At 36.6% G+C, this 26,011-nt stretch overlaps 1 protein-coding gene across 7 annotated transcripts in view; it reads left to right on the top strand.

Moving 5' to 3' along the window:
• DMXL2 (Dmx like 2) overlaps positions 1-26,011 on the top strand; it is a 141,726-nt gene that overhangs the window by 54,398 nt on the left and 61,317 nt on the right. For 6 of the 7 annotated variants that reach the window (XM_073877007.1, XM_025883765.2, XM_073877006.1 and 3 more), the window contains 7 exons: positions 3,668-3,846; positions 5,632-5,815; positions 8,530-8,704; positions 12,319-12,558; positions 12,997-13,268; positions 13,897-14,593; positions 14,946-15,067. In XM_073877007.1, the coding sequence (XP_073733108.1) occupies positions 3,668-3,846; positions 5,632-5,815; positions 8,530-8,704; positions 12,319-12,558; positions 12,997-13,268; positions 13,897-14,593; positions 14,946-15,067 (1,869 nt within the window). The other variant, XM_025883768.2, reaches the window with a different exon arrangement.

Genomic DNA, 26,011 nt, shown 5'->3' with positions numbered 1-26,011 from the left:
TTGCTTTGTGGCCTAACATGATCTATCCTAGAGAATATTCCATGTGTACTTGAAAAGAATGTGTATTTTGCTGTTTTTGGGTGGAATGTTCCGTATATATCTGTTAAGTCCATCGGGTCTAATGTGTTGTTCAAAGCCACTGTTTCCTTTTTGATTTTCTTTCTGGATGATCTATCCATTAACGCAAGTGGGGTATTTAAGTCCTCTACTATTATTGTATTACAGTCAATTCCTCCATTTATGTCTGTTAATATTTGCCTTATATATTTAGTGCCCCTATATTGGGTGCATAGATATTTACAATTGTTATATCCTCTTGTTGGACTGAAACCTTTATTACTATGTAATGCTCTTTTTTGTGTTGTTATGGTTTTTGTTTTTAGTTTTTTTGAGAGAGAGCATATGGGAGGGGGCAGTAGGAGAGGGAGAGAGAGAATCCCAGGCAGGCTCCACGCCCAGCATAGAGCCTGACATGGGACTTGATCTCATGACCCTGAGATCATGACCTGAGCTGAAACCAAGAGTCAGATGCTTAACTGACTGAGCCACCCAGGTGTCACTCTAATTTTCTTCTAATTATAGCCTTTTCTTTCCACTTAAAGAGTTCCCTCATTTCTTGTGAGGCTGGTTCAGTGGTGATGAACTCTTTTTTAACTTTTATTTGGGAAGATTTTACTCTCTCCTTTAATTCTGAATAGCCTTGCTTGGTAGAGTATTCTTGGTTGTAGGTTTTTTTCCTTTCAGCACTCTGAATATATCATGCCACTTTCTTCTGGCTTGCAAAATTTATGCTAAATAAGCAGCTGATAACCTTATGGAGTTTTCCTTGTATGCAACTGTTTGCTGCTTTTATGATACTCTCTTTATGTTTAATTTTTGCCATTTTAATTGTTATGTATCTTTGTGTGGACCTCCTTGGATTCATCTTGTTTGGAACTTTCTTTGTTCCCTGGGTCTGGATAATCTCTTTTCTTTTCCCACATCAAGGAGGTTTTCAGCTATTATTTCCTCAAAGTCATTTCTTTCCAGTCAAGTCTCTGCCCTTCCTACACTTTTCATTGTGACCTTCTCTACAGTTAGCCGTGGAAGATCTGTTCTGGTAGTCTTCAAGTTGTTTTTAGAGTTGCCATGCATGTAGTTGTTGCTTTGGTATGTCTGTCAGAGGAGGTGAGCTCAGGACACCGTCTTTTCTACCTTCCACAGCTTTATAGTAAGTTTTCAAATCAGGTGGTGTAAATCCTCTTTGTTTTTCTCTTTAAAAATATTTTTGTTGGGGGTGTCTGGGTGGCTCAGTCAGTTGAGTGTCTGACTCTTGATTTTTTGGCTCAGGTCATGATCTCAGAGTCATGGGATCGGGGCCCACGTTGGGCTCCCTGCCCAGCATGGAGTTTGCTTGTCCCTCCCCTTCTGCTCCTCCTTCCGTTCACTCATGTTCTTTCTCTCTCTCTCTCAAATAAAATAAATAAAATCTTTATATATTTTTGGTGGTATTGTTTCTTTGATGTCATACAAATTTTAGAATGAGGCAGTCAGTTTCTAACAAAAAGCTTGCTGTGATTTTGGCTGTGTTCACATTAAATCTTTATAGATCAGTTTGGGAAGAATTGGATCAGTAACATTTGTATTTCAAATCCCCGAAGATGGTATGTTTCTCTTTTTATTTAGGTTTTCTTTCTCTTAACAGTGTTTTATAGTGTTTAGCGTACATATTTTATACCTGATTTGTTGTTTTCCTAATGTAAAAGGCATCTAAACAAATTGCATTTCCAATTATTTCTAACATGTAGAAAGAGAATTGCTGTTTGAGTTTTGATCTTTAGTCTTATGATCTTGTTATCAGATGTAAGTCTTCTTTTTTTTGTAGATTTATTAGGATTTAGTGAATAAAGACAGTTTTACTTCTTTTTTTGTAATTTGGAAATTTTCTAGCTATCTTATGTTAATGATTTCTAATTCACTTTATGTGGTTTTAGTTTTAGGCAGTAACAGATGAAAATGGGACTGCTCCATTTGAGTGAGGGGTTGCTGGTGGGGTGGAAGAACGGGGCTAGAACGCCACCTGTGCATGGAGGCACTCTGCCTTTTTTTTTATGAATGCTGAGGGGGCTCTGAGGTACCTCTATGGTTTTCATGGTATGGGGCCTGAAACCACTGCTGTAGGTTGTGCAGTAAATTTGGTTGGGTGAAAATGATGCTAAGTTGAAGAAGGTACTTGGAGGAAAGCAACTAGTATATTGTTAAGTGGTTGTCTCACACTAAGCACTTAAAGAAATTTGCTTTATAGTTCAAGTATCCAAATAAATGAGACCTCAGTGGAAACATACATTATGCAGTATAAATTGAAAATAAGTACTAAGATGGTATAAAAAACAGTGGGCGCCTGGGTGGCTCAGTTGTTGAGCGTCTGCCTTCAGCTCAGGTCATGATCCCAGGGTCCTGGGATCGAGCCCCGCATCGGGCTCCCTGCTCGGCGGGAAGCCTGCTTCTCCCTCTCCCCTGCTTGTGTTTCCTCTCTCGCTGTGTCTCTCTCTGTCAAATAAAATCTTAAAAAAAAAAACAAAAAACAGAAACGTTTGTCTAGTCTAGATGATAGTATTTGGACCTACACGCACTTTCCAGGAATACATTATTTCGTAGAGTATACATGTATACATGTATAGGACTACATTGTTTCATAGAGTGAGATTTTTGCATGAATGATACCATTTTATTATTTCCCTCAAGACTCTATTCATATTGAGGATAAAGTAGTATAAAGTAGATGCTTTCTGTTAAATAAGATAAAATTATTGTGGCCTTTTTTTTTTTTAAAGATTTTATTTATCAGAGAGAGAAGGAGAGAGAACATGAGTGGGGATGGGGCAGAGGGAGGGGGAGAAGCAGACTCCCCACTGAGCAAGGACCCCGGGATCATGACCTGAGCCAAAGGCATATGCTTAACCGACTGAGCCACCCAGGCATCCCTATTTTGACCTTTAACAAAATTCTTGGAACTAAGTAAAATGATAAAGTCAGTGCCTGTTGTTATACTTGTAAGTATCTTATTTATGGGCTTAGAGGTGATTCCTGACAACCACCTAAGTGCCTTCACTTCATTTAAGAGTAGGGATCAGAAAACTATGGTTTTTACGTTCTTAAAGTTGTAAGAAGAAAAAAAAAAGGAGAATTTGTGTCAGAGACTATGCGGTCCCCAAAGCCTTCCATACTGTCTGGCCTTTCATAGGGAAAGTTTGCTGATTCCTGACATAGAATCTAAGAAGCAGTTCATATTTAAAAAGGATTGTCTTCACCCTTACAGATGTCTTCAGAAAAGGAGAGAATGTTAACAGTGACTAATAACATGGCATCTTTCTTATTTTATCCAAGGGCATCTGGTTTCAGAATCTTCTCTACAGTGACCCCCTACATGTTTAAATGAGGGAATTTGACTTCAGTTTCTATTTGAAAAACACCATTATGTAGAGGAGATTGATAATGAGAGAACTGCCCATTTATTTTTCAAGAGTAGTATTCTTTAGGGTAATAAACATTTTACACGAGTTTGTGCTATATAAAGCTCACGTTAACTTTTTACAGATAGCTTAATTTTTAAAGGTTCTCTAAATCACTTACATTTTGAATTGTGTATGTTCAGATTAATTTTATATTGACCTATATATTTTTGCAGGATGATTGTCTTTTGAAAGTATGGTATCCTATGACTGGCTGGAAATCCTCAATTATACCTCAGGATCATCATGAAGTGAAAAGGAGACAGGCATCTACCCAATTTTCCTTTGTTTATTTGGCACATCCCCGAGCTGTGGCAGGTTTCTCATGGCGTAAAACTAGCAAGTATATGCCCAGGTGAGACAAATGTTTATTTGGCACATCCCCGAGCTGTGGCAGGTTTCTCATGGTGTAAAACTAGCAAGTATATGCCCAGGTGAGACAAATGTGTCCTGTAACTTTGGTGTGTTTAACTTACATATTTGTAAAAACAATGAAAGCGGAGGTCTTTGTAGTGCGTTGACTTGGTGGAAATGAAGAGCATGGGCTCTGGATGTTAACTGTCTGAACTCAAATCCTGCTGTTGTTACTACTTTGTGAGCTTTTGCCTAAATTTCTTAAGCTCTCTATGCCTCAGTTTTCCTCTCTTAGGTAATAGTACCTACGTTGGAGAGTTGTAGTGATACTCACTATGCTAGTGCATGTAAGTATTTACGGCAGGCCTTTACACGTAGTGTGGGCTTAGGCTGTGTTAGCTGATAGTGGTAGCAACGGTAGTAAAAGATTCCAGGAAGGAAGTGTTTGCAAGTAACAGGGAAGCATATGCTGAAGGAAAATAAAACATAGTAAGAAACTACCAATGATACCCATGGTGGGAAGGCATATCATACACAGTAATAAAGTGGCCAGGTTTTTCTTAGGGCCATCAACAGAATCTTCTCAAAGAATTTATGGTTACAAGTTTTTTCCTCATCGTTCAGCTTCTCCTAAAAGTATTTAGAAGATTAAACAAACTACAGAACAGCTCATACAAATGATTCCTAGATCATATATATAGTTATAAAAAAGCTTGCTTAGAAATCTGTATTTATTTTTGGGAGATGGTAATTTCATGTGTGAACTGTTTACACCTGATAGGAAATACAGCACACGTTATAGAGGTGCTCAGTAAATGGGAAATTCATTCATTTTTGGAATCTGAATAAAAAGTTTATTCTGCTTAAATTATTTGCATCTATTGAAAACATTTGCAAAATACTTTGCCTTTGACCGAGCTGGATTCCACATAAGCGTTTTTTTAAAGGGAGCATGATTTCTTGTTCTTTTATAATGAGCAGTTAATGCACTTCACCTGCTTGATGCTGTAACATTTTTGCTTATTTTAACTTATTGGAAGTTGACTTATAGTTTGAAATTACATTCTCCTTGCAGTTTTATTTTGAAGATACTCATTTGTTTACCTGTTTATAATCTTTTGATTATAAGAAGGATGATACAGGATGACACAAGTAGTGCCATAAGCCATGCAGTTTAATTACATTTAATGAACTTTTATTATGGTCATTCTGTACTTTGCAATGATTAGGTTTTCTTTTGTTCTTTAGTTTGTTTAGAAGATACTAATACTCCCACAGAGCCTAGTTTTCAAGCAGCACGTGTGTAATCCGGTATAAGTTCTGTCTCCTTTGTCAAGATCATTTCCTAGTTTTTATGGTGTTCATGTTCACAGTGATACTGTGTATGATTTCACGCTCTTTGACCTCTCTTTGTCCATACACTGTAATTTATAAGCAGTTGGAAGCATACTATACAGTCATTTAACTGAGCTGTTCAAGGCATGATTTTAAAGAATCAAAGTGTCAGGGAAAGCTAGGTTGCTTCTGTTTTATGGTAACTGATTGCAGCCCTTTATTCAGCCTGCCACCTTGCAGGTATGAGGAGGTAATAAATGGGATTTGGTGAGAGTGTGAAATAGCCTGTATAAATCTCTTACCATTACTGGAAAAATAACTACTCTTGGTCATACTGTTAGTTGTGCACTAATGCTCTTTTTATACGTGAAGAACCAAATATTAATAGCCTTTGATTAATCAGTGGCACTGACATTCATAGTAACTTTTGTTTACTTCTCTTTGTCATTAGAGGTTCTGTCTGTAATGTGTTATTAACGTCATGCCATGATGGCGTCTGCCGACTCTGGGCAGAAACCGTATTACCAGAAGATTGTCTTTTGGGTGAGCAGATCTGTGAGACTACCACTTCTAGTGTTGCCAGCAACCTCACTCAGGCTGGAAGACACAAAGACAGAATACAGCATGCTCTTGAGGTACTATATTATTTAAAATGGTAAATACATTTTGAAGATATGTGAGTTTGTTGGGAATTAATAAGCTAAGATGCAGATAGTGCACCTGGTACATGTAATGATGAAATTAATAGCAAGTAATTCTCACTAATTTGTTTTATGCTTGTAAGACATAGAAGCCAAATACAATAGTTATGATCTCAGACATGTAGTCTAGGTAAGTAGTATAATTTTAATTTTTTCATTTTGTATGTCAAATATGAAAACCTATAGGAATAAGCAGTTTTGATTAGAAAAACACATAAAGGACACTGAAACGAGTTGTAATTAAAAATGTTTTGCTTTTGTTTCATGAGGATTAAATCTTACTTGTGTGTTCTAATTAAAAATGACTATTTTGATTCTTAAGAATAAAGATATTAAGATATTAGACACAAGTCAACTTTTATATAATTGCTTTATAATTTCCATAGTTTAATATTTCAAAGACAAACTAATTTTTCCAATTTTTAAATGCAATATATATTAAAGTGCTTCCTATGAAATTAGATTATTTATACTATAAACTGTTGTGTCCATTATAGGAATAAAACGAGATAAACACATTTTTGAAAATTACCAAACCAAACCTAAATTGCTGATTTCTTAATTTTTCATGTGACTTCTTACTACACAAATATGTGCTTATTCTAAAATTAGATTAGAAAAATATGGAATTTATCATCCAGCTATTCCAGTTATGTGTGTATGTGTATTTTTTCTTTATGTACAAGATTGAGATCATATTACGCAGTAATGTTTTATAACTTGCTTTTTATACTTAATGTGTTACAAACATCTCCCTACATTACTAATTGTTTTTACATTATACTTTTACATTAACAGTTTTATGGATGCATAGCCAAAATGTTTTGCTGTTTCAGCAAGCAGAAATATTTTTTGGGTTTGGTAGGCTGAAGATGTGCTCCTTAAAAGTTTTTTTTTTTTTTTAAGATTTTATTTATTTATTTGACAGAGAGAGACACAGTGAGTGAGGGAACACAAGCAGGGGGGAGTGGGAGAGGGAGAAGCAGGCTTCCCGCGGAGGAGGGAGCCCGATGCAGGGCACCATCTCTGGAACCTGGGATCATGACCCAAGCCAAAGGCAGACGCCTAACGACTGAGCCACCCAGGCGCCCCTCCTTAAAAGTTTTATATAAAGTAGGCTTACTCTGATACTATCTGTAATTGGGCACTGTTTATACATTCCCCCCCAAAAATTTAAAGTATAAATGAAATTAAAAGCAGAGGTCAGAACAGTTAAAGTTATATCTTGTTTTAGTATTTGTTGAAATTTAGTGAGACAAAGTACTTAATTTACTACATGTTTACAGTCATTTTTATATACTTGTGTGACATTTTATCTTCAAATTACATATGAGTTTTTGGAGACTAAGTGCTTTGAGACATCTTTGTATCGTCCATGGTACCTAATATATTGCTTTTCAGGTGTTAAACTGTATTACTAGTTGCTACATAAAATAAAAGCAAAAGTTATAAGTAAACATATATAATCAGTGATTTTACAAATTTTTGCTACCTTTTAGTAATCTTATTAATAATGTTAAAATTGTTTTTAATAGAAGAAACATTGATTTATAAGCTGCCTTGCTTTTTGACATCCTTTTGTCTGAAACTTCTAACTGTAAGGTCTATATAATTCTTTATATACTTACACATTTTGTTCCTAGGAGAAAATAATCAGCCAGTATTACACCAGCCTTGCCAATATAATTTAAAATAATGATAGATGTCAAAGATTGAATGAAAATAATTTATAGGCATTGTGGTGCAGGAGGCCTCTAATATATCCATCTTAACCCTATTATCAAAGGAATAAGCAACTCTGTAGCAGGGAGACCAGAGGTAGAGGACACGCCAAAGACCTGATACTGTTTTCCATATGAAAAGGGCTAAGGGCTGTGGAAATTGGAAAGGAAGGACCAGATGTATTACCTTAATGCAGAAAGAACTGAGAGGATACCACATTTTATTTAGCTGACTGTGAGGAACAAAGGACTAGAATGGGAACTTATTGTGAAGTATGATATTGGGGGTGGGTTAGGTGACAGAATAAGGAAGTCCTGTGAGTTGGGGTTATGGTGTGGAGATCTTTTCTTTTTAGAATAGTTCAGATCATTGGGTATGCTAGTGGAGAATTTTTATCCTATAGACATACCTCAATTTAAACAAATCCCTTAAATCAGCACTTTCATGGCTCCTCTCACCTATGTAGATTCTCCTTATTCTGTATTTTTGTACTCTGTTTATCTTCTTTATAATAGAGATCATATATTATTTAGCTGTAACTTTAGTTGTAAGTGAGAATTTTGGGGAGAATACTCTTCTTCCTGGTAGGAAGATTCAGGAATTTTTTTTTTACTGTTATGACTAGTAAATTTCGTCTCAGTAGTGGGCTATCCTGAAAAACCTAGACTTTGGACTCCTAATCTTAATAGAAGTTTCTGTAGATAATGAGGTGTTTTTGAGCAACTACTTCTGCCTTGAACTATAAAATTTGCAGAAACTGTGGAGACTATAGTCAGAATTGTTCAGTTGAAGTTAAGGAAGTTCCCTTTAAAATGTTCAGATTTTGCAAAGAGGAAAATTATAAAATCCTTAATAATCAAAAGTACTTGGATCAGCATTTATTAGACTTTACAGAGTTGGATTTAGCAATTATTTTTCTATTTTAGACAATACACCATTTGAAAAATTTAAGAAAAGGACAGAGGAGGTCTTCTGTTCTTGTAACTCACACCGAATTAATGCCTGACCAGATGGCAACGCATGAAGTTCAGAGACACATTTCCCACCATGCAAATGCACTGTGTCATTTCCACATTGCAGCAAGCATCAATCCTGCTACAGGTAAAGGATAGTAAAGTTTTAGTTCCTATAAATATTCTGAAATAAGATAAATAGAAAAGTGGGACTACTTATAGAATCTGTTTTTCATTTTTTATTAATATTCCATGTTTCCTTTAAAAATACTTCTTAATTCAAATAGGAATATAATATAAAGTACCATTTCTTAAATTGAGACTATGTGATTCTCAGGAAACAACTGCAAATAAGTGTTTCTGAGCACCTCTGTTTGTCTAGTATATAGCAAGGTTCTAAGTAAATTAGAGCTTTAGTTGAAATTCAAATAGAATGTAATTAGTGATAGTATGCAGTAAATTCAAAACATATTAGAAAGGTTGGCTTTTTAACTGTATAGACTATGCTAATCAAATGGAATAGGATCACAGGATTGTCCCCTGCAGATAGGTATTCTGTCACATATTTGAGTCCTAAGTATTGGATATGTTCTTGTAGCCATTCAGCCTTGTCTTTCAGCATCTTTGTTAAATAACCTTCACCTTTTAACCAATTTTATCCATTTTTACTAACTTACTACATACTATTTTAAAAGTCATTTCATAAAAATATTTAACATGTATTATAGGTACTGTATGTAAATATAACATATAGTTTGACCAAATTGATTGCTAAATGCAAATAATTTTGTATTGTAGGACTCCTCTTCAACTTTTTTTCAGGATACTTTTTGAATCTACATTAAAGTTGAAAGCATAGATCAACGAGTACCCATATAACCTTTACCCAAATTCACCAGTTGTTAATATCTTGTCCTGCATGCTTTTATTCTCCCCTTCTGCCCATGTATGTATGTCTTTGATTACTCTCCCCTTATTTTTGGCTGAGCCATTTGAAAGTAAAGTTGTCACCAACATTATCTTTCATCTCCTAAATATTTTATGACATTATAAAAATATTTTAAGTGTGTTTTCTAATAAAAAAGGGGGTTTCCTCCATGACCACAATACTGTTATTGTATGTAAGGAACATGGATAAGATTATATTTAATATATAGTTGATATTAAAATACAGATTATTTCTTTTATGCATTTGATTGTCATTTCTTTTATTTTTTATTTTATTATGTTATGTTAGTCACCATACAATACATCATTAGTTTTTGATGTGGTGATCCAGGATCCATTGTTTTCGATTGTCATTTCTTTTAAACTCATAATCTACAATAGTTCCTCTCAGTTGTCAAAAAAAGTATCTCAGACAATTCACAGCTCTCACCATAGCACATACCGTCCCCAGTGTCTGTCACCCAGCCACCCCATCCCTCCCACCCCCCCACCACTCCAGCAACCCTCAGTTTGTTTCCTGAGATTAAGAATTCCTCATATCAGTGAGATCATATGATACATGTCTTTCTCTGATTGACTTATTTCGCTCAGCATAATGCCTTCCAGTTCCATCCACATTGTTGCAAATGGCAAGATTTCATTCCTATTGATGGCTGCATAATATTCCTGTGTGTGTGTGTGTGTGTGTGTGTGTGTGTGTGTGTGTGTGTGTGTGTGTGTGACACACCATATCTTCTTTATCCATTCATCTGTCGATGGACATCTTAGCTCTTTCCACAGTTTGGCTATTGTGGACATTGTTGCTGTAAACATCGGGGTGCATGTACCCCTTCAGATCACTACATTTGTATCTTTGGGGTAAATACGCAGGAGTGCAATTGCTGGGTCATAGGGTAGCTCTATTTTCAACTTTTTGAGGAACCTCCATACTGTTTTCCAGATTGGCTGCACCAGCTTGCATTCCCACCAACAGTGTAGGAGGGTTCCACTTTCTCCGCATCCCCGCCAACGTCTGTTGTTTCCTGACTTGTTAATTTTAGCCATTCTGACTGGTGTGAGGTGATATCTCATTGAGGTTTTGACTGTTGAATCACAGACCTGTACCTCTGAAACAAATAATACATTATATGTAAAAAAAAAAAAAAAAAAGATAGTAGGAAGGGAAAAATGAAGGGGGGGAAATCGGAGGGGGAGATGAACCATGAGAGACGATGGACTCTGAGAAACAAACTGAGGGTTCTAGAGGGGAGGGGGGTGGGGGATGGGTTAGCCTGGCGATGGGTATTAAAGAGGGCACGTATTGAATGGAGCACTGGGTGTTATATGCAAACAATGAATCATGGACCACTACATTAAAAACTAATGATGTACTGTATGGTGATTAACATAATAAAAAAGTTTCAAAGAACTCTCAGTTATCTTTTAGAGCATCTTGCAATCTGAATATTTGTTCAGGATAAGGTGTGTTTTTTTTAAGATTTTTTAAAAAATTTATTCATTTGAGACAGATACAGAGAGAGAGTGCATGAACAGGGGGAGAGGCAGAGGGAGAGGGAGAAGCAGGCTCCTCGCCGAGCCAGGAGCCTGGTGTGGGGCTCGATCCCAGGACCCTGGGATCATGACCTGAGCTGAAGGGACGCTTAACCATCTGAGCTACCCAGGTGCCCCTGTTCATGATAAGGTTTAGGTGAAATATTTTTAGCAAGAATAGGGGATGTATTGTTTTATAGTAGTCCTAATTTACAAATCCTATTTTATATGATTTGTTTCATTTTTATTCAAAAACCAAGACTGTCCAGGAATTAGAAAAAAAGAATAACTTGGAACTTTATTTAACACTGATATATATTAATAGAGCACCACCACAATATCCTGTGCATTTTATCTTTAGACTTTCATATCTTTTTGCAGAGGACAGTGGTTTTTTGTTTTCATTTTTGCTTTCTGTTGAATGGATTATTTGTAGTATAAATTGGGATTAAGGAGATTAATTTTTTTAGCTTTACTATTTTACATGAACTAATCTATATTGTGAATTTCAGTTACCCCAAATGGAGGAAACCTGTTAATACACTTAGAAGTTTGCTTGTCTTCCGGTGTTCTTCTTTGGCATTATTTTCTCCCAAATTTTTAGTTTCAAACATTTAGAAAGGTTGGAACAATACTGCAGTGAACGCTCATTTCTTCTACTTTGAACAACTGCTAACATTTTGTCACAGTTGCTTTATTCTCTCTGTATATATCTCTGTGTGTTGGGGGGGGTGGGCATGTGTGAGTGAAATTCTTTCTTAATCTTTTGAAGTAAGTTACATATGTCATGGCACATCACACTTACATCAGAAAGTATCTGCTAAGAATAAGGAAATTCTCTTACATGATCGCAATATTATTATACCTAAGAAAATTAGAAGTGATTCCATAATCTTTAATATCCAGTTCATATTTAAACTTATATTTCTCCAATTATCTTAGATGTCTTTTATAGCTGCTTTTCTGTTTTATTTTTCTGTTCCTCCACCCCCAAACCAGGATTTAATACAGGTTCATGCATTTGGTATATTTGGTTTTTTAAGTTAGTAATTTAATTCCATTAGTAATTTGAGTCTGTGCCATTAATTTGTAATATTTACTTTTCCATTAAATTCAGTTAAAGTTTGTACAAATCCTGCTGGAGTTATGTTGACCTTTTCTGTGTAAGTATAGAGTTAGTCTTTATAAAGCACTTGGTAATAATCCTTTTAAAGACATGAAAAATTAAAAAAAAATAAAGACATGAAAAATTCATATTGAAATTTCACCTTTTTTTCCCCACAGATATTCCAAATGTCTTGGTTGGCACTGTATTTAACATTGATGATGGAAATGGGGGCTTTGTGGTTCATTGGTTAAACAACAAAGAGTTTCATTTTACTTCATCTACTGAAATATTTATGCAGCAATTACGAAAACTTTCTGAGAAGCAGATAGATCATGAAAGTGACGGAGGAGATAGAGAAGATGAGGAATGTTCACAGGAGGAAAGAGAGAGGGGTTTGCATCTGAAGCTAGACCATGGTTAGTATTCCACGTTCAGGCTTTTCTTTCTGGCAAGTCAGCAGCTTTTTGTGATGCCACTTTTAGTTTATAATCCTTCCTTCCTGCTCTTCTTTTTACTTTTCCAGTCATTTACTGACTATCTGCTATGGACCAGCTACCATCTAGCCCTGTATGCTTTGTTATACATACTGCTTTGAGTAATATATTACTTTGGAAGCCATGTCCTTTTTTGGGGAGCAAGTTTTGCTAATGATAATGATAACATGAATGAAATTCTGATTTCTTTAAAGTTAAGAAATAATAGTAATTTTCAGTTTAGACCAGAAAATGATTTTCTTCTTTGTTTTTTCTCCTTCCCTCCCTCCCCCTGGCCATAAATTGGAAAAGGGATTTATAATTTCTTAAGATAGTATTCTATTGATAGTTCAGTACTGATAAATTTATTTTCTGATTCAGAGTTATCCCTGGATAGAGAATCTGAGGCAGGTACAGGATCATCGGAACATGAAGATGGAGAAAGAGAGGGAAGTCCCAGAACCTTTTCACGACCTAGTGTACCAATGCCACTGCCCACAGTCCTGCTTGATCGGAAGATTGAAATGCTGCTAACTGAATGGAATAAGAATCCTGACATGCTTTTTACTATTCACCCTGTAGATGGTACCTTTCTAGTATGGCATGTAAAGTATTTGGATGAATATAATCCTGGAATATTTAGACAAGTCCAGGTATATTTTACTGATGAAGCAATTATTACATTTCTTAGAAAAGATGCTATTCAGATTTACTATGTTTTCAGAAATACTCATAAGAGTTTGTTTTTGAGAAGCAACTGAGAAGAGAATACTTATTCTTGTTACCAAAGGGGGACCAATGACCACAAATTTTATAAATCTGGTTAATTCAAAGTAAAATGAATTTGGCTTTGAAATGTGATACTGAATATTTGAATATATGTGCATTGGCTTTTTTCCTGGGAATTCACAATATTTTGAATAAACTTAATAAAACTACCCTAAATATGTGACTCAGAGTGCCCCCCCCAGTTTTATTAAGTAAATCTAGCTACCTTTATTTATTATCATTCTGAACTTCATTTCTGTTTATATTTGTGGTGTGGTCATTTAGCTGTACAAGTAAGGCACTTGAAACTTTTCCTTGATTTTCAGGCTTCTCTTGGGCCGCAAATAGAGATACATATTACATAAATAGGGGAAAGGAATTATACGAAAAGAGGTTGAAGATGATAGTTTTCCTAGGAAACTGAGATTTGACATTTTGAAAATGGAAGCATTTTTGGAAGACTTTTTGAGAGGAGGAAAACTACTTACATTGAATTCATACCGTGTTTTTCAGGTTTCTTTTTCTTCTCGGATTCCTGTTGCATTTCCATCTGGTGATGCGAGCTCTCTTAGTAAAAATATCATGATGTATGCCTGCATCAATGCTACGAAAGATTCTCCCCACACTCGGTTCCACCAAGAGATGATGGCTGTGGGCAGTCCTCACGGATCACAGCTGCACTCCAGATCACACACTACAAACGTGAACATTTTAGCTCCTACAGTAATGATGGTCTCCAAACACATAGATGGCTCTTTAAATCAGTGGGCAGTCACTTTTGCAGATAAGTCTGCCTTTACCACTGTTCTGACTGTATCTCACAAGTTTAGATACTGTGGTCATCGATTTCACCTCAATGACCTGGCATGTCATTCAGTTTTACCATTGTTACTAACATCCTCTCATCACAATGCTCTGTTGACTCCTGAATTAGACTGTCAGTGGGACTCAGACAATAAAGTAAGTAGATTGATGGATCCTGTAAGACACATAAAAGTTTCCTCGAAACAACCTCTTAGAAATGCAGCAACACGTACATTTCATGACCCGAATGCAATATATAGTGAACTTATTCTGTGGCGTGTAGACCCAATAGGACCTTTGTCCTACACTGGAGGAGTATCCGAATTGGCTCGAATTAACTCTTTACATACATCAGCCTTCTCTAATGTTGCTTGGCTTCCGACTCTTATTCCCAGCTATTGTCTTGGTAAGTGTTCATTTTAATTCTGAAATTAATAAAAGCTTTTAAACTGTTTTTTAATACAGAAAATGGTTTATATTTGTCACTATTAGGAGGATTTTTAGTAAGTACTGAGAATGTAGACTTCAGACTTACGTTTAGAATTTTCGGAAGTTTGTTTTTAATTTTTTCCCCCTCTCGTAACATATTTTCTATTGAATTATTTTGTTAATAATTTTATATCCATTAATTTTATCTGTTTAATTATGATTCTGGACCATGGTTGTGCCTAAAAAGAAAAGTGTGAATAGGTTTCTCATACTTCAGCCCAAAATAAAAATAAACTATATATTATAATGCAAAGCCTTTACTCTTTCAGGCACATACTGCAATTCTGCAAGTGCTTGCTTTGTTGCTTCTGATGGCAAAAATTTGAGACTCTATCAAGCTGTGGTGGATGCAAGGAAATTATTGGATGAATTATCTGATCCTGAATCTTCGGTGAGTATTTCCTAATCTTTATTAAAATATCTAATCTGATAAGGGATTCTCCTTTTACTTTGGGACTTTTAGTTGGTGTTTAGGGAGTGAGCACGTGTTCTGGGCTCTATATGACAAATTTACTGGTTCTTAATTTGTGTTTCAAGGTACATGAATCAGTATCACACATCAGTACCTTTTACATTTAAAGAAATAAATATGACCTTTTCCCTACAATATCCTGATTTCTGCTTGACATTTTTCACTTTCTAGTTTGGTTCTGTTAATCTTTCTTTGCTCTAAGGCAGCTTTACCAAGCTCTTTGTTTAGGTTGGAAATTTTGAGCTTTTCTGAGCTTCACTAACCATTTATTTATTTATTTTTTAAAAAAATATTGTATTTATTTATTTGAGAGAGAGAATGAGATAAAGCATGAGGGGGTAGGGTCAGAGGGAGAAGCAGACTCCCTGCTGAGCAGGGAGCCTGATGCGGGACTCGATCCCAGGAGCCTGGGATCATGACCTGAGCTGAAGACAGTCGCTTAACCAACTGAGCCACCCAGGCGCCCTTCACTAACCATTTAAAAAAAAAAATCCTGTGGTTGGAATATGTTATCAGTGGGTGGCAGTATCTTATTCTGGTAGTTCTATAGCTGAACCAGAAGTCAATGTATATTAGTTACTATTCAGATTTGAATAGTGAATTTTACCTTTACCTATGAAAACATACCTTTTTATAAAACAGTTTATAAAACAGTTGTTCTAACGAAAATGTTTCCAATATTGAACACCAAAGATATTTGTATCTACTGTGTGTCCTTCAAAGTGTAGGGGATACAGAGTATAAGTTTCAGTGTGTGGCTTTAAGGAGCTTTTAATTTAACTGAGGAGAGAAATTATTAATAAAAGGTTAAATAACAGTTGAAGAAGAAGCAGTGTCTGAGGGTGGTATGTAACTAATTGTCAAACAGATGGTACCAGAAGTATTCCATAATCCAGAGGCAAGAGAGATCAGAGGAGGGTAGGCCTAGAAATCTTTATTAAGGACAGTATTTAGGTTTATTTTTGATGGGTGAATAAGGTTTAGAAAGACCTTTGCCTGAGTGAGAGAATGGCCTGCTGAAATTGTGGATAAGGGAAAGTGCATGTTTAAGTAAGGCTTGTTCCAGGAATGGTGGGAAAACTGCTTGGACTGGAGCCAGAGGTTTGGCATAGAGGAAGTAGCATCTTAAAATCACAGAGTTGGAAGATACTTTATAGGTCACCTAGTCTACACCAGCCATGTGATGCTTTATTCCTCTCTACCACATTCCTGCCAATCTGTCCTCTAAGGGGGAAGCCTCAGCTCTAAATGCAGCTCTTGTTGCCTTTGAATTACCCTCACTGTTAAACTGAAATTAAATTCGTATTCCTTAAATTCTGCTTTTTAACCCTGGTTCCATTTAGAATAAGTCTAATATTCCTTACATGGGAGATCAGTTCAGATATTTGAAGACGACTGTCTTTTTTTTCTTTTCCTGTTTTGCATATTGCTTTATTTAGCACAGTTGATGTTTCTCGTTCTCTTTATTTTATAGCTACATAGTATTCTTTTTAAAAAATTTTTTATTGTTATGTTAATCACCGTACATTACATTGAAGACGACTGTCTTATAACCTATGAAACTTTTTTCCTCAGGCCAAATCTGCTCCCCTCCCCCAATAAACTAATTCTGTTTTATATTTGACCCTGGTTATTCTTAGCAGTTTTCAGTTTGTTCTCTGGGTGTTGTAGGACCACTAGAATACAGCAGTGTTATGGCCCCTGTCATTAGATTCCATTGTGTTTTTGGTAATCATGCCAGATTCTTTGTTTGTAATTGATTCATACTGAGCTGGCTCTCATTTAAATATCCCAAAGTCTCTTTTTGCCAGTAAGCCATTCCATATTTGCGCATTTGAGTTATAGCCCAAATGAAGGCCTATTTTCACTGTTACATTTCATCTTGTTAGGTTCAGTCTTTCGATATGTTTTAGAAGCCAGATTCTGTTGTGTTATTGCTCTATGACTTATATCACCAGTCTGTTTGATGAATGTTGTTTCCACATCTTTATCTTAGTCAATTATAAAAATGTAAACAGGATAGGACTGAAAAAAGAGCCTAGAAGTGTACATTTGAAATATTTTTCGATTTTTATTGTCTGAAATGTTTCTTCAGCTTGTCCCTAGAATTTCCATGAGGCAGCTTGTCATGTGCTTTGCTGAAATAAAATGCACTCTGTCTGCCAAATACTCTGAAGTCAAAAAGGAAGTCAAGTATGTCTGAGACGATTGTTTTAATGTGTAGAATGTTAAATGTACCTACCCTGATGTCTGTTGCTGACTAAAACCTTGTACTAAATAGACCTCAAGCTCTCTACTTTGCCTTACTGAATTACATCGTTTTCCTTTTTGAAAATTGGAACATTTACCTATTGCTAGTATTTTGGCTGTGACATTTCCCATGATTTCTCAGAGAACATCCTCTGTAGTTCATTGAACTCATTTGCAAAATTTCCCACTAACCCAGGCATTACTTTTCCAAAAAATACAAATTTATGTAGAGCAGTTAGATACGTTCTTGGATTTTTTTTTTAAGATTTTATTTATTTATTTGACAGAGAGAGACAGCGAGAGAGGGAACACAAGTAGGGGGAGTGGGAGAAGCAAGCTTCCCATGGAGCAGAGAGCTCGATGCGGGGCTCAATCCCAGGACCCTGAGATCATGACCTAAGCTGAAGGTAGCTGCTTAACGACTGAGCCACCCAGGCGTCCCATGGAATTTCTTAATTTATCCTGTCTTCTACTCTTCCCCTTACCAATGTACATTTTTTTCTTAAACCTATTTTCATTAATTTTTAATGTTAAAATGTAATACATATTTAGTGTAGAAAATTTTTGGTTTTTTCTATTTTTTGCAAGCTAAATTCTTTTTTTTTAATTAAAAATTTTTTTATTTTTAGATTGAGAGTGCATGTGTGTGTTGGGGGAGGGGCAGAGAGGGAGAGGGAGAGAAAGAATCTTAAGCAGGCTCCACACCCAGCTCAGGAGCCTGACTCAGGACTTGATCTCACCACCCTGAGATCATGACCTGAGTCAGAATCAAGAGTCTGTTGCTTAACCGACTGAGCCACTCAGGTGCCCCAACAGGATAAAATTCTTGAAATGGAAGACCAGAGACAAAGTAGGAATTAGGAGTTCTTATTCTTTGCATCTTTATTAACATTAAAGTGTCAGCCTCTGTTTATGAGCTCATCTTTTACTTTATCTCTGTACCCTGAAAATAATAACTTATTCAGTTACTTAATTTTTTAAATAAATTTTTAATTTTTGAATAGTTTTAGATTTACAGAAAAGTTGCAACAGTAGAGTTCTCATCCACCCCATAGCCAGTTTCCCCTATTGTTAACATCTCAAATCATCATTAGTATGATATGATCAATTAAACTCTAGACTTTCTAAGATTTAACTGATTTTTCTGCTCTCACCCAGAAAACCACTTGTATTTAGTCATTATGAATCCTTAGCCTTCTCTGATCTGGGGCAGTTTCTCAGTTTTCTTCCTTTCTTTCTTACTCAGTATTTTCTCATGACTTTGACAGTTTTGAGTAGTCCTGGTCAGACATTTTATAGAATTTCCCCTTGATTTGGGTTTGCTGTTTTTCTCATGGTTAGACAGGAGTTATGAGTTTTTAGGAAGAATATCACAGATGTGAAGTACCCTTCTTATCACACTATATGAGGGGTACATGCTATCAACATGGTAATTAGTGCCTTTCCTCTTTTTTTCTTTTCAGTCTTGCTACAAGTTTGTTAATTTTATTGATATTGTCAAAGAATGAGCTCTTTGTTCATTGACCTCTTTGTTTTTGTTTTCATTTTCATTAATTTCTGCCCTTTTGTTATTTTCTTCCTTGCCCTTTTTTGGGGGGGTAGGGAAGGTTCTTTTTCTAGGTTTCATGACATAGTAGCTTTAGAGTCTTGGTTTGAAACTTTTCTTATTTTCTAATGTATGCATTTAGTGCTATAAATTTCCCTCTCAACACTGCTTTGGCATTTTGATAAGTAGTATTTTCATTTTATTCACTTCACTATATTTTTAAACTTTGCTTGAGAATTCTTATTTGACCCATGGGTTATTTAAAAGTGTGTTGTTCAGCTTCCCAGTAAATACTGGAAAGGGATTTTCCTGTTACCATTCTGTTACTGATTTCTAATTTGATTCCATGGTGGTAGAAGAACACACTCTATGATTCCAATCCTTGTAAATTGACTGAGGTTTGTTTTATGGCCCAGGATGTTGTTTATCTTAGTATGTATTCTGTGGCACTTGAACATATTCTGCTGTTGTTGGGTGGGGTGTTCTAAAAATGTCAGTTAGCTTTTGTTTTCATTAATGGTGGTGTTGAGTTCCTCTAGATCTTTGCTAATTTTCTGTCTAATTCTGTCAATTCCTGTGAGAAGGGTGTTGAAATTCCCAACCAGAATTGTGAATTTGTCCATTTCTGCTTTCAGTTCTAGAAGTTTTGTGTTTCATATATTTTGCAACTCTTGTTTTTTGCATATATATTTAGTCTGAAATGAAGGTGTTGGCGGGATCATGCTCTTTCTGAAGGCTCTAGGGGAAAATCCTTTCTTGCCTCTTCCTAACTTCTGGTTGCTCTGACCAATCTTCAGTGTTCCTAGACTTGAAACTGCAACACTCTAGTCTCTGCCTCTGTCTTCACATGGCCGCCTTCTCTCTGGGTGTCTCTATGTGTCCTCTCCTCTTCTTGGAAGGACACCCACCCTCATCTAGTATGACCTTATCTTAAACTGATTAGATCTGCAAACATCCTTCCTCTAAATAAGAGGACATTCTGACTTTGCAGGTAGACATGGATTTTGATGGGACACTAGCCAACCCCTTACACTAACCAGCTTTTTGTTCTCATCAGTTGTGTTTGCAGTTGTATAGTCAGGAACCTCCAAGTCCCTTTAGCCTCCAGACTCTCTTAAGCCATTTTGACTTTCAGAGCCAGATGAATTCTGAGATTTTTGCCTCTCTGAGTGATAGACTATGGGGCCTCGCCCTTATTGTTGATCTTAAACTCTTAACATAGCATGACTGCTCCCTGTCAAGTTCCCATTATTTCTGCTGATCCAAGTCAGAGCAGCAGTTCTCCTAGTTACTTCCTCTACTGATTGTAAGTTGAAATATGGCAAGAAGTTGTCACAGGCTGTCCTCTTCCTCAAATGGGATTTTTAGTAAATGCTGGATAGAGGCTAGCTTCCCCCTCCCCATAAGAAACATTTGAAAATATTTGTATTTTATTCTGGAATCAAGAGATGGATTTAGGGGACAGTAAACTTTTTTGGACAGGGAAGTAAAGTGGTTAGTTTGTGGGATGGAGTGTAGTTGGTAGGTATCTGGAAACATTGGAGATGGCAGGAAATCTTTTGAGGTCATCAAAGCATGTGGTAAAATAAACCTGAGCTAGAGTGGGATTTGGCAGATATCGAGAAAGGGTAGAGTAGGGCTTAGTAGTTGCTGAATATGGATAATAAAGGAAATGATTCTGAGGGTTCAAGTTTGTGATAGTGGATCCACGAGCAGTGGTTAGGTATTTGTGAGGTATTGTTGATGACTTAAGTTTGAGATACACTGAGCATGAAGTGACTGAAGTTTTAGGTAACAAGATGTAATTTAGGTAACTGTTTTGCAGACATTTGGAAATAAATTCCTAATGTTCCTTCTCAGATACCAGGGTACATTTGGTACTTATTATTAAGACAGCACTTGAGATCTTTAGACCTTTAAAGGCATGAGTAACAGTTAATGTTCATATATGTGACTCTGAGTCATCAAGAAGGGATTTATGTTGAGTAAACTGTTCATGAAGGCAGCGATTTCAAGATTTTATTTTTAAGTAATCTCCACACCCAACGTGGAGCTCAAACTCACAGCCTTGAGATCAAGAGACACACACTCCCCCAACTGAGCGAGCTAGGCACCCTGAAGGCAGTGATTTAATTAAAATTAAAAACAAATTTCCATCCAGAATACTGAAGATACAGTTGTTCTAGTGCTTGGTGTAATGTCCTCTGAGTTTATCCATGTTGTAGCAAGTGACCAGATCTTTTTAAAGGCTGCATGATATTCCATTGTGTGTGTATACCACAGTTTCTTTATCCATTCACCTGTGGACATTTGGGTTGCTTCTGTCCTTTGACTATTGTGAATACTGTGATGAACATAAGGTGTGCAAATGTCTCTTCACAGTTCTGTTTTTAATTTTTAGGGGTATATACCCAGAAGTGGGATTGCTGGATCATACAGTAATTCTATTTTTAATTTTTTTGCCGACCTCTGTACTGTTTTCCATGATGGTAACACCATTTTACATTCCCACGAGCAGTGCACAAGTTTCCAACTTCCCTTCATCCACTCCAACACTTATTTTCTATTCTTCGGTAGTGGCCCTTCTGATGGGTATGAGGTGATACCTCGTGGTAGTTTTGATTTGCATTTCCCTCGTGATTAGTGATATTGAGCACCTTTTCTTGTGCATGTTGGCCATTTGTGTATCTTCTTTGGAGAAATGTCTGTTCAGGTCCTTTTGCTTTTTGTGTTGTTGAGTTATAGAAGTTCCTTCTGTATTCTGGGTGTTAACCCTTTATCACATATATAATTTGCGGTTACTTCCTCCATTCTGTAGGTTGCCTTTCACTCCGTCGGTTGTTTTCCTTGACAGGCAGAAGTTTTTAAGCGTGATGTAGTCCATTTGTCTATTTTTTATTTTGTTGCCTGTGCTTTTGGTACATATCCAAGAAATCATTGACCACACCAGTGTCCTGAAGCTTTCCCCCATGTTATCACGTAAGTTTTAGGATGGTTTTTTCAGTTTCTGCAAAATATGCTGTTGGGATTTTGATAGGAATTACATTGAATCTGTTGATTGCTTTGGTAGTATGGACATTTTAACAATATTAAGTCTTCTAAGCCACAGCATGAGATGTCTTTCCATTTATTTATATCTTCTTTGATTTTTCTTAGCAACATTTGTAGTTTTCAGTGTATGTCTTTCATCTTCTTTGTTCAGTTTCTTCTTAAGTCTTTTATTCTTTTTGATACTCTACTAAATGGGATTATTAATTTCCTTTTTGGACTGCTCATTGTTAGTGTATAGAAACACACCTGATTTTTGAATGGTGATTTTGTATCCTAGAGCTTTGCTAAATTCATTTATTAGTTCTAACGGGTTTTTTTTGTGTGTGTGTGTGTGTAATTTTTGAGGTTTTCTGCATATAAGATCATGCCATCTGCAAACAGATAATTTCATGTCTTTTCTAATTTTTATGCTTTTTATTTTTTGTCTAATTGTTAGAACTTACAGTCTGTGTTGAATAATGTGAGAGTGGGCGTCCCTGTCTTGTTCCTTATCTATCTTAGAGGAAAAACTGTCTTTTCCCATTGAGTATGACATTAGCTTTGAGCTTTTCATATATTTTTTATTATATGGAAGTAGCTTCTTTCTATTCATAGTTTGTTGAGTGGTTTTTTTTTTATGAAAGCATGTTGAATTTTATCACTGTTAAATCTGTGTCTCTGTGGGGGAAGGTGGTCTTGGACTTCTTATTCTCAACATATAAGTCAGAATGATATTTCTGAAGTATAATTTGTTTGGATCATGTCACTCTTAAGCCATTGTCTACAGTGAATTGTAATACTGTTCAGACTCTACCTCTCACCCCCTGTCCTGCCTTCCTTCACTTCTCTGATACTGTGTTTTCTACTTTTCCCCTCCCTCATTTTGGCTGCAGCCATACCAGTCTCTTTCCTGGTCCTGGAGCATGGCCAACCATCTCTCATCTTAGTGTCTTTTACTTACTATTCTCCCTGCCTGGGATGTTCTTCCCTCAGATAACACATGGCTTGTATTCTTGCCTCCTTTAGGTCTTTACTCAAGTGAGGGCTTCCTGACCACCCCTGCCCAATACTTCCTGTCCACATTCCCACTTCATTTTCCCCTTAGCACTTAGTACCATTTCACAGTTTGTTTTAATTACTTATTCGTGTGCTATTTGTCTGTCTTCATTTGAATATAAAATGAGGGCAGTGCTGTATTCCCAGTGCCGGATATCTGATAAGTGTTCTACAAAAATTTGTTGAGTTAATGAATAAGTTGATGAATATCATGCTGAAGTGTTTTATTATCTTGTGAAGGCAATGGGAAGCTAGCTGTTTTACCAATTTGTACTTCACCAGGCAAAGTATGTGAGTACAGGTTTTCTCCACCCTCTTTTTCTTTCTTCTCTCAAAATCTTCACTATTTTGCACTGTATCTATTTTTTTGATTCACACATTTTTATCACTGCAGAAATGGAATGGTTTTTCATATTTTTATTGGCTGTTTGTATTTTCTTTTGATTTGCTTGTTCATGTTCTTTGTGGGATTATAGTAATTAAATTGGGAAGGAAGACCATACTAACTAGGAGAAGCTATACAAAGATCTTTCTTTGCATTTTGTGGGGAAGAGCACATTGGTAAGGGTTGTACTTTTCAGGGAGAGACAGTCAGTACTTCCTTGATTTACTCTCTGTGTCAGTCAGGGCCTAGGTGGGAAACAGATGACACACTTATAAAGGTTTAACTGTGAAGAGTTTAATGAAAGAACTCATTATAGAGGTGAGCACATGGTTAACACGCAAGTGATGATAGGGCACTCAGAGTTTAGCAGTAGGGTGAAGCCATTATTACCATTATCAGAATAATGGCCCCCCAAAATGTTCACGTGCTAATCCCCAGAACCTGCACATTTGTTACCTAACATGGCAAAAGAGACTTTGCAGATGTGAATAAATTAAGGACCCTGAAATGTGGAAATTATCCTGGATTATTTGGGTAGGCCCAGTCTAATCACATAAGACTTGAAAGCAGAGAACCTTTCCTGGCTGTGGTCAAAGAGAGGGGTGACAAAAGAGGAATGGTCAGAGAGATGATATTACTGGCTTTGAGAGAAGGGGGGCCATGAGTCAAAGCATATGGATAACCTCTACAAGCTGGAAAAGGCAAGGAAACTGGACTCTCCCCTCGAGTCTCCAGAAAGGAGTGGAGCCCTGATGACAAGTTGATGTTAGTTCAGCGAGACCCATGTCAGACTTCTGACCTACAGAACTGTAAGATAATTCATTCGTGTGTGTTTTTTTTAAAGTTTGTGGTAATTTTTTGCAGTGGCAATAGAAAAATATATCCCTGTGCCTGAAGGGACAAGAGCAGTAAAGGTGTACCAAAGCCTGGGGAGAGCTAAAGCCATGAAAAAGGAGCTGCCTGTTGGGAGAGGTGGCCACACAGGAACATAGCCACTGACAGAACTGTGGGGAGCAAGGGTGACACATGCCTGACTTCTCTCTCTCCTCTCCAGTCTCTGACCAGTCCCTCCCACTGAGTGAATTCAGCTGAAGCTGAAGCTGGCTTGCAAGCTAGGTGTTTGGGTCCAGAAGTCAATATCTTGGGGCACAGAATAAGGCAGACAAGGGTGGAGAATGCATCAAGGTTTAGATGCAGGTCAAGAGTAGCCAGCCCCCCTAGCGTAGATTATTTAGATGGAGAAACTTTTATCTCCAGCACAGAGGAAACACAAATTCCCATTTGGCGTCATGTCATTGTGTAATGATGCTGATTTAGTCGTGGTCATACTTGGACTATTGAAGTCCTTGCACTCTTAGTACTTGTCCCAGTAGGGAAATCAGGGAAGAAGAAACAACATAAAGGAAAGCTGTTATAGCCCCTGCTTCTACAGATAGTCACAGAGCCTGAATTCAGTAATCATAGTCTCTTTCTCCCACCACCAAATTCTGCGTTCCCTTACACTTTTGTCAGCACCTTGGGTGTTTGCCTTTTTTTTTTTCTTTTTAAACCTGGTGGAATGGTCCAGACCTTAGTGTTCTTGTTTTCTTTGAGTAAATACCCAGTAGTGGAATTATTGGATTAGGCGGTTTTAGTGCTATATTTTAAACAATCAAAATTAATGCAGAAAAATCCTTGATGAACAAAATGCCAAAATTTTAAATAAAGACAGATCTAGCAGTGTCATGATGAGCCACATTGAAGCCTGGGACAAAAGGAAGAATTTGTACTCTAGGAACATATGTTCCTGTAATTTTTTAATGGTTAATTTTTTCCCAGAACACTGAAGTAGTTGAAAAGTATTGAAAATTGGAAGTAAGTATATTAAAATCCACAACATTATTTTCAGTTCAAATATTCTATTTATGCCCCAGACAGAATTTATTATAATTTTACTTTCACGGCTTTAACGGAAGCAAACACTTCAATAATATGATCAAAATTTACTTTTTTGCTAATCCAGTTTTCAGCTGGGAGTTGTTGGATATAGTGAGAGAAAGTAACTTTGAAAGTAAGTTTGGTGAGTGTAAATTAGTAGCAAGAGGTGTGACTATAGTTCCTGAACCTGAAAATGAGTTAAAAGTGAAAGAGAAACTGGAAATGTATGAATTACCAGATGTGGGATTCTTACTGGAAAAAGAGCTGATCAAGTAAAAATTAAGGAGATTTTGGGCACCTGTATTAGTTTCCTAGCGCTGATACAACAAATTGGCACCACCAAATTGGTGACTTTAAAACAATACATTTATTATCTTTTTGGAGGCCAGATATTATAAAACCAAAGTCTTGGCAGGGCCATATTCCCTCTGGAGGCTCTAGGGGAGAATCCATTTTCTTGCCCTTTCCAGCTTCTAGAGGCCCCTGCATCTCCTGGCTCATGGCTCCTTCCTCCTTTTTAAAGCTAGGAGCAGAGCATTTTCAAATCTTTCTCTGGCCTTTGCTTTTCTTTCTCTGAATCTGACCATACTTCCTTCCTCTTATAAGGACCATTGTGATTTCAGTGGGCCCTTCTACCTAATCCAACGTACTTTCCCATCTCCAGATGTTTAGCTTAATC

Source organism: Callorhinus ursinus, unplaced genomic scaffold (genome assembly GCF_003265705.2).
Source record: "Callorhinus ursinus isolate GAN/ISIS: 27379988/994484 unplaced genomic scaffold, GSC_fseal_2.0 scaffold25, whole genome shotgun sequence".
Classification (NCBI taxonomy): domain Eukaryota; kingdom Metazoa; phylum Chordata; class Mammalia; order Carnivora; family Otariidae; genus Callorhinus; species Callorhinus ursinus.
This window is presented reverse-complemented; position numbering and strand designations above follow the sequence as displayed.